The sequence below is a fragment of the Phragmites australis genome, chromosome 4 (assembly GCF_958298935.1).
Source record: "Phragmites australis chromosome 4, lpPhrAust1.1, whole genome shotgun sequence".
Classification (NCBI taxonomy): Eukaryota; Viridiplantae; Streptophyta; class Magnoliopsida; order Poales; family Poaceae; genus Phragmites; species Phragmites australis.
Window position 1 is genome coordinate 8,756,009 of NC_084924.1, and position 9,864 is coordinate 8,765,872.

At 45.9% G+C, this 9,864-nt stretch overlaps 1 protein-coding gene across 1 annotated transcript; it reads left to right on the top strand.

Annotated features, from left to right (window-relative positions):
* The first annotated feature begins 288 nt into the window (after positions 1-288).
* LOC133915573 (uncharacterized) lies at positions 289-9,607 on the top strand. The gene is made up of 7 exons (XM_062358784.1): positions 289-2,019; positions 2,371-3,652; positions 3,841-4,120; positions 4,920-5,027; positions 5,148-5,426; positions 8,788-8,931; positions 9,039-9,607. The coding sequence occupies exons 1-7, from the start codon at positions 996-998 to the stop codon at positions 9,225-9,227; spliced, it is 3,306 nt and encodes a 1,101-aa protein (XP_062214768.1). The 5' UTR covers positions 289-995; the 3' UTR covers positions 9,228-9,607.
* Positions 9,608-9,864: the final 257 nt, after the last annotated feature.

Consider the following 9,864-nt stretch of genomic DNA (forward strand, 5'->3'; position numbering starts at 1 on the left):
ATATATCTATACGGCTTAAAGAGACGTTGTAAAAACAGGAAAAGAGATATCATCTTCAAGCCTTGTTAGGTGATCACGACACAAAAATCAACCAAGACCGCAAAATTTACTCGAGCTTTCTCGAGGGTTCTTCTGTTACCGAGGACCGTCGAACTCGAGCTGAACTCAAACTCATCCCAAGCTCGGCCGTCATGCACGCCCGAGCTCGGCTCGATCTTGTATCAAGCTCGAGCATTACGGGCTCGCTGGAGCTCGGCAGTTGACAGCCCTACCCCCGAACCCCCGAGCTGGAACGGGAAGAAAGAGAGAGGAAAAATCATTTTCATTTCGTTTCCCTTTCTCGCTGGGGCTGGCTGGGCTCTTTCCGGTCTCACGCACGCGCACCAGTGGCACCACCCTACCCCTACCCCCACCGTTGCCCCCAGCCGCGCCGGCCGCGCCCTGACCCCCCTACCTGATGCGTCCACCCCGCCGCCGCTGCCCCGCCGCCGCCTCCGGATCCGCTCGGCCGCCCCCCGCTCTCAGCCTCCCACGCCCCGGGCCCCGCTGACCGCCCGGGCCCGCGGTCCCCGTCGCCCCCTGCCCCCATCGTGTCCTCTCCGGTCCCGCGCCGGCGCGGGGTGCGAGGACGGCTAGGGTTTCCGCGACTCCCGCCTCGCGGGCCGCCCGAGGGAGGATTCGCGCTTGCCCTGCGGCCGCGCGTTCCGCCTAGGGGCTGCTTCGTTGCGTTGGTTCCTTCGTCTTGTTGCGGTCGCGCGATTCGGAGGAGCTCTCGGGAAGCTTGATTTGTTGTGGGGAGTTTTCGAGGGAGAGGCGCCGATCTGCGGCTGCCGTCGCTGCGGCATTGGGCGGCCTCCCAAGTCCCGGAGAGGCTGAAGCTTCGATTCGGCTGGTTCCGGGCTCCAAGAAGGCGCCGCCTTTAGCTCGTCCGCGGCCTCAGTGTAAGCATTTCTCCGCAGGGTTCGCTTCTCTGTTAGTTGATATTGGAGGGAACCATGTCGGAGAATATCGATCTGGTGCTCGAGTTCCTGCGGAAGAACCGGTTCGCCAAGGCGGAGGCCGCTCTTCGCGGGGAGCTCACCGGCCAGGGGGATTCAAACGGCCCGACGACCCAGAGGCGTGTGGCTGAGCCGAAAGAGGACGAGCAGGAGGACTCTGAGGTGGGCTCCAATGCTGGGCCGAAGGGTGCTGCATCAGTGAGGAGTGCGGACTCCTCGAGGGAGTTCATCGTGAAGGAGATTGATGTTGGAGCCCTGCCGAATGGATCGGACAGAAGGAAGGGCTCAGGGATCGGCCAGCCTCAGGAGAACAACATGGGAGATCTGTATCCTTGGAACTTTACCATTGCTAACAGCACCGCGGAACAGTTGGCTGAGCTTCTTGTGTCGGAGGAGTTGCCAAGACATCGCCGAGGTGTGTTGCTGGCAGAGAAGAGGGATCGAGGTGCTGGGACCGAGCAGCCTGGTCCAGTGCTGGAGCAGAAAGTTTCTTTTGGAAGAGGGAAGGGAAAAGTTGATGCTGCAGGGAGAGCTGAAATCAATGAACAAGCTCATTCCAGGGATAAAAATCTGGTTCCGGAAAAAGAGGAGATCTTGAATGGTTGCACAGTTAAGACAGTGCTTCCGTTCCCTGCAGAAAACCCGTCATCTAGTTACAATAGTACGCACCAACAAAATGAGAGGAAAGAAATAAAGAAGAGCATTAATGCAGATGGCGTTGGAAAAGCAGCAAAAGGACAACTTGATGAGGGGAACAGTCAATATTACTTTGAAAAGTCCCATGATACAGATCAGGTTGCTGACCGTTGCTTCGATCTGCAGCTTGTTGGAGATAACCAGCGTGAGGAGCTTCCAAAGTTACCTCCTGTGAGGCTCAAGTCTGAGGACAAGCTAGTCAATATGAACTGGGAGGAAAAGATCAATCATCATGGTTCTGGAGCCAAGCAACCTAGCGCTGATCATGCCTTTATGATTGGATCTTATCTTGATGTTCCCATTGGGCAAGAAATAACATCTTCAGGTATGTTGCTATTGAGTCCAATAGTGATATGCCAACATGCTAATCTTTTACATAGAACACATGATGAAAACTATCTGCCTTGCCCTCAAGCAGCACAGCATGATGTGCTACAGAAGTAGTCCACTTTGGTTTTTTTCGTATAAGGATCATTGATTGATGTTTTTTCATGTTTCTGTAAGCGATTTGCTTTCCATTGTCTGCTAGGATTTTTTCTTTAAAAACTCTGAGGCGATAATTCCATATGTTCTTAATGCTGATTATATTTAATTGAGAGTATATCAGAGTGTGATGCTGTGTAGCTTTGCTAATTGTTTGGCACTTCGATATTGACCTATATATTAACATATTTAGGTGGAAGACACACAATTGGCAGTAGTTGGTTGTCTGTCAGTCAAGGTATTACAGAGGATACTTCTTACCTGGTATCTGGTTTTGCAACATTTGTTGATGATTCGCTTGAATATCCAAACGAATATTGGGATTCCGATGAGTATGATAATGATGATGATGTTGGCTATACCAGACAACCAATTGAGGATGAAACCTGGTTTCTAGCACATGAAATTGACTATCCTAGTGACAACGAGAAGGCAATTGGCCACACAAGTGGGCCTGATCGACATGATCGCCCTACAAAGGATGAAGATGATGACCAGTCATTTGTTGAGGAAGATTCTTACATATCTGGTGAGCAATATTTTCATGGAAAGAATGTTGCACAAATAGGTACTTCAGAGGGGCCAATGGTGCATGGAATTCCTGATAATGATATGTTAGCTCAATATGATGGCCAACTTTTGGATCCTGAAGATCTTAATTTGATGCATTCTGAACCAGTCTGGCAGGGTTTTGTGTCGCAGAACAGTGAATTAGGCATGTTAGGGAATGGAAAATTCCTTAATGATTCTGAACGACCTCATCCTGATGACCCTTTTGTGGAGGATGATCAGCATGGCTCGGTTAGGTCTATTGGTGTTGGCATAAACAGTGATGCTGCTGACATTGGCAGTGAGGTGCGGGAGAGTCTGATTGGAGGTAGCAGTGAAGGAGACATTGAATACTTCAATGAGAGTAGCCTGAGTGTTAGTGGAAAAAGGCATTTCCAGCAGGAAACTGAAAAGAAGAGAGTAGGTGCTAAAGGAGCGAAACATGACCAAATCAATCATGTTGCTGATGTCCAGAAGGGCAATCTACCACCTGGGGCGGCTGATGTTGGATTTTCTTTTCCACCGCCATTGCATTCTGGGAAAATTCATGATTCTGATGCTAAACCTTTGTGGTCAAAGAAGGATGATATGTATTGCATTAACGATCCTGATGACTGTCAAAATGGCATGGTGTCAGATGATATGCTTGCCACATGGAGGAAAAAGAATATCGATTCTTCTCTAAGGAGCTCTAGAGATGAAATGACGTCTGATGTTGTTAGATCAAGAAATTCAAGTGCATCATATGATGAAACAGAGGACACAGCGAATGCTCGGTATCACAAACTAGATGACGCACAAGAAGACACTGGAACCACCTTAGATGATGAGGAAGCAGCAGCTTTGCAAGAGCAAGTCAGACAGATAAAGGTGCAGGAGGAAGAGTTTGAAACTTTCAATCTGAAGATTGTGCATAGAAAAAATAGGTACTTTTTCCTGCTCCTTAAATATCCGTACCATCTCTTTATTTGGCTATAGCATAAAAAGAATGTGTTGATTTCCAGTTTCTTGTTGTCCTTCCGCTGTGCTTTTGTTTGCAGTGAAACAACAATACTTCCTTTTTCTTCAAAGGTTTTATTTCTTCTAACATTGTCTCCTGTTAACAATATAACAGAACTGGCTTTGAAGAAGACAAAAACTTCCATGTTGTTCCCAATTCTGTCATTGCCGGTCGTTATCATGTCACAGAGTTTTTGGGTTCAGCTGCATTCAGCAAAGCTATCCAGGCACATGATTTACACACAGGAATGGATGTATGTGTTAAAATCATAAAAAACAACAAAGATTTTTTCGATCAAAGCCTTGATGAGATCAAGCTTCTGAAGTATGTTAACAAGCATGATCCTGCTGACAAGTACCACCTTTTGCGTCTGTACGATTACTTCTACTATCGGGTAACTTTGATCTTTTACTCTTAATAGATCCTTTTTCAGTGTTATTTAGTTTTCATTGAGTATTGAATTTATCACAACTTCACTACTTTCTGACATGCGTAATCTTAATGAGTTGCTGAAGCAGTAAATATTAACATTGCATTGTGGTATATTTGAGATTTGATGTTTCTAGACATGCCTTGTACTCCACTATTGGCTGTTCAATCGAGGATTTCTCAAAAACATGTTTTGGCATGTAATATATCTACTACTCTAGCATTTTCCTCTAAATTTTCATCCATTTATGATGAAATTATTCCAGTTCTGTTATGTGTACCGTAAAATTTCACAGTTTTTAGAATCTAGACATTTGAGGCAGGAGTTGAGATTATTACAAAGAGATCCATTAGAGTGTCTCATATTTCTTGGTATTCCCAAGCATTTATGTTTGTGAAATCTGTGAGATTACATCTTAAACAAATTCTGTCATGTCTGGTGCCGCACTTATTTCAAACGTTATTTGGTGGGTCATTTGCTGGTAGATTCTGAACTTGTGCAAGTTTTTCTTATTTAGTATAAGTGCTTTGAGTTTCTTCTTCAAGTTGATCCATTAGAATGGTTAGATAACTGCTTGTAGGCATTTTGAGAGTACGGGATTGTAAAGTAGACGGTTTAATAGTTCAAGGTTGAAAACTGAACTGAGACCAGAGTTCAGGGTTGGGAAATGGACTTTTCCCTTTTTAAAAGAGTTTACTTCACAATATCTTATAACGAAGTCAGTTGTGTTTGCTGTACCACTTATTTCAAGTATTGTTTGCAGGAGCATTTGCTGATAGTCTGTGAACTTCTGAAGGCAAATTTGTATGAGTTTCAAAAGTTCAATAGGGAATCAGGGGGCGAGGTTTACTTCACAATGCCAAGACTGCAGGTATTATCGAGCTATAATATCCACTAATGTTGACTTAATGTTTCACTATCAGTAATCAAACATGACACTTCAATCTTTCACGTCGATATGATATTTTCCTTTGCTGTACCCCTTGTGCAGTCAATAGCTATTCAGTGTCTGGATGCGCTGCAGTTTCTTCATGGTCTTGGTCTAATTCACTGTGATTTGAAGCCAGAGAACATATTGGTAAAGAGCTACAGCAGATGTGAAATAAAAGTAATTGACCTTGGGAGTAGCTGTTTTGAGACAGATAATCTTTGCTCATATGTGCAATCGCGATCTTACCGTGCGCCTGAGGTTATACTGGGCTTGCCTTACGACAAAAAGATAGATATATGGTCACTTGGATGTATACTAGCAGAACTTTGCACTGGAAATGTAAGTGGTCACTGCTTATCAACTACTACTGTTCTTGCCAGTTACTGTTGTGCTCGCATTTTGATTGTGTTTTCATGATGTTCTGGTAATGTGAGATAGAAAACCATAATGCAAGAGAGGAATGTCACGTGCAAGTCATAGGTGGGTGACTGTTCACGCGAACAGTACCCGAGCCCTGTAGCATGTGAGGCTCATCTTTATCTTCTAGTTAGTTATTTGGAAAGATTAGATAACATTTAGAGACAAGATTAAATCAGGTTTGTTAGGGGTCATTTAGAAGGTAATATTATATTTGTTATCAATTAGAGATAGGATTGATTTGGGTTGTTAGAGCCGTGACCTACCTGTATAAAGGGGCTGCCGGCACATCCTTGGAATTAAGCAAGAGAAGAATTAATTTAAGTCTCCTGATATTTTAAGTCTCTCCCCAATCTATAGTTTAATTCCTCCCGTAGCAGCTGACACCGCTCGGTTATCCTCCCGATGGATGTTTATCCCCGTAATGAGACTTTGGTCTTGGGCACCAGGATGGACGTAAAGATTGAAGAGCAACTTGCAGCCATTACGGAGCAACCTATGCAACACCGATACTCCAATATGGGACCGTACCTGTATTAGACGTCGTATTCGATACAAATACGATTTGGATACAATGTCGATACGTATCCCCGGAGTATCGAAAAAAATTCAGGAAAATATGTATACCTCATGTATACTTCAGGGATACTGCTAGGATACGACCAACCCAATAGTGTGGCTTCGCCCAGTAGGTAACCTAATATGTGTTGGCCAGTCGCACGCTCCCTCTCGTCTCGCCAGTCGCTGCCCGCTCGCTCCCTCTCGGCGGTCGCCACCAAACCGGTGCTGACGCCCTGCACCACCTGCCAGCGGCAAGCCGGTGACGCCGACGCCCTCCCAGCCGCCGCCTGCCCGCCTACTCACATTCTCGCCTACTCACCTACGCCTCCAGGAGACCAGGACTCCACCCCGCCACCTGCTGTCCTGCTAGCGGCGAGCACAGATCTGGTGAGCGGCTCCCCCTTTTCCTCTCCGGCTCCCCCTTCTGTTTCTGACCGAGACCGATCTGGTGTGCATGCTTAGATCTGCTGTTTTAGCTCCTTATTTATGTTCGTTTGTGCTTACCTCTGACTTGTGGCACCTCGGATGGTTACTCATGTGCAAGTGCATTTGTTTGATTTTGACCATTAATCTGATGCATTTGTTAACTAATCTGATCACTCATCTTACCCTTAAAATAGTGTGTTAACAAATCTGATGCATTTGTTAACTAATCTGATCACTCATCTTACCCTTAAAATAGCGTGTTAACAAATCTGATGCTTCTGTGTTAGCTTGCATTTGTTGTCATGAACAGTCCTGGGTTCACTGGAGATGTTTGCACTATGCTACCTGCCAAACCAAAAGTCCTGGGTTCATTACTGTTTTTTTAAAAATATTAAAACGTATCCGCGTATTGGATTATCTGGAAAAATGCCGTGTCTCCGTATCCGTATCGGCCCGATACCTACACCTGTATCCGTATCGGTGTTGCATAGGCAGCAACTCGCTCAACTGATGGCAGCCTCCACTAACACGGACCGCACCATCATGTCTTTCTAGGAGCAACTCACCGGGATGCGTGAACGTGTGGTGAACTTCGAGAAGCGACTAGGTGAAGGACTGTTGTCCTTGTCAGCAAAGCATGTTGCAGCGTTGCCTCAACCTGCCATAGTGGTGGCAGAGGTGCTCGTGGCACGATGGCATCATTGCTACTACTGCACCTTTGTCCGACACGGATAGCGTTGCCACTTCAAGCGGTGCTGGCATGGTAGCTTTGAAGATCGACGTCCTGCGATGGCGGCGCTGCTGCGTGGAGAAGCGGACGCACCCGCTCTACTTGTGGTGGCCGTGGTGTCGCACTAGGTGGTAACATCGACTAAGGGTGGTAGGCAAGTTGGGGTGGTGTGCTCCTCGAACCGTGCCATCGTGATGTGTCCCGATCTCCAGTGGAGCTACCGGTGGGTGCCACGGTGATGCCCAATGTGGCTGCAGCATCACACCACCCTGTTCGGGCAAGTCCAAAGGTTGAAGCGGCAGCTACAACATGGCTGCAGTTTGCTGCTGCAACAGATGGGATGCCAAGGGCCACCACGCTATTGGTGGCTGCCATGGTGCTGCGGGGATCACCTCAATGGTCCATGCTGACATATAGCCTGCCTCACCACCAGTTCTGATCAACGTGGGGCTGCCAAAGGTTACCTCCATGGCTGTCACCACAACTCGAGGACGAGCTGTGTTCAAAGGAGGAAGGAAAAGAAGGGGCTAAGGTGGTGCAGGGGACAACATGTGCAGCTGCTGCCCTATCCCTTATTCCTGCAGTGGGGCGGCAGTTCTTGTCTCGTGGGAGGTGGTAGGGGCAATGGCAGCATTGGGGGCTACACAAGCAGTAGCATCTTTGTCCCTTCCTCAACCAAGGGAGGAGGCAGTGCTCCTCTTCTTGGTGGTGGAGCCGTTGTCCCTTCCTCAAGATAGGGCCAAGGCACTGCTTGTCTCGGAGGATCAAGCGTAGGCATCGTTGAAGGGACTGGGGCGTTGTTGTCAAGCTCTTTCATCAACATGGGTGTCCTTGGACTTCAGCCATGGCCTCCACTCCCGCTCGAGGACAAGCTTTGTCAAAGGAGGGGTGGAGTTGCCACGTGCAGGTCATAGGCGAGGTACTGTTCACGCGAGCAGTAGCCGATCCCTGTAGCATTTGAGACTCATCTTTATCTTTTAGTTAGTTATTTGGAAAGATTAGATAGCATTCAGAGATAAGATTTGATCAGATTTGTTAGGGGTCATTTAAAAAGTAAGATTGGATTTGTTGTCAACTAGACATAGGATTTGATTTGGGTTGTTAGGGCCGTGGTCAGCCTATATAAAGGGGCAGCCGACACATACTTGGAATCAAGCAATAGAAGAATTAATCTGAGTCTCCTCTAATATTCTAAGTCTCTCATCTATAGTATAATCTGTCCTCTAGCAGCCGACGCCACCCGGCTATCCTCCCAGTGGGATGTTTATCCCTTTTATGATCATATGATCATAACAGGAATGTACTAAGACAATAGAATCTCTCTTTTGATATCTCTCTGCTGCTCTATTTGTTAATGTGCTTATCATAGTAAGATGTGTATTTAAAATTCTTTGGTCGCTGCTGATAATCAGAGGAATGAGGTGACATAATGAAGATGTTGATTAAAAACTGTGCAGTCCATTATTTGTGATATGTTATTGTTTGAAGATGTTCTGTTCATCTATTTTCTGTTATATGCTCATATGGAGTACTGGAGCTGATGTATCCATCCTATATGCTTTTCAGGTTCTTTTCCAAAATGATTCTCCTGCAACGTTACTTGCACGTGTGATTGGCATCATTGGCTCCATAGAACAAGCTATGCTCGCACAAGGACGGGATACCTACAAATATTTCACAAAGAACCACATGTTGTACGAAAGAAATCAGGTTTGTGCTCTTCAGTAGAGTTTCCCTATCGCATAGGCAGCATACCTGATTTTAGCAATTCCTCCTTATAATATTAGCATTTAAGCTTGCATTTCGTTGTGCTTCAGGAAAGTAACAGGCTTGAATACTTGATTCCAAAAAAGACATCTTTGCCGTACCGTTTGCCCATGGCTGATCAAGGGTTCATTGAGTTCGTTGCATACCTTCTTGAGGTAAACCCGAAGAAGCGCCCAAGTGCCTCAGAAGCATTGAAACATCCCTGGCTTTCTTTTCCTTACGAGCCAATATCTTCATGAAGCGATTGCCAATGATCATGGGTGGCTTAACATTTGTCTTAGCACCTAAGCACCATGAAATTTTGATAGATCAAGATGAAATATGTTCTACCACGACGGAGCCATGGCATCAATCAGGTCCAAAAGACAAATCTGGATCTGGTTTGATCATGACTTGGTGCCAACTGGATGGTCTTCGCACGTGTACTATCAATGCACATGCCCTATGTTGTAATATAACTTCGGTTTTGTCGATTTCTAGCCCCAATGTAACAGGCCATTTTGTTTTAGGTACTTTGAAACACATTTTTAGGGATAGGGCTGTCATGTTGTACATGCTGTGATTATTGTTTAACCCTGTGCCATGTTGTGCACTTCTATTATGGTTCTAACCCAAGTTCTATACGTCTTTCATTGCACTGCCAGGTGTTTAGGAATTGCCCTCCAAGCTTGTCGGCGAAGGAGCCTACAAGGTTCACTAGTCTTGCTTTTTCTGACTGTTACAGAGTCATATCTCTCTGAAGAATTCTAAAGAAAATGGTTGCCAGTTAACGCATGTTAAACTTTTCATTTTTTGATCTGTTTTTGTGGTTATGCTTAATCTTTCCATTGACACTTGAAGTTTTGTCCCACTTGTGCTTCGGTCAGAAAATGTTTG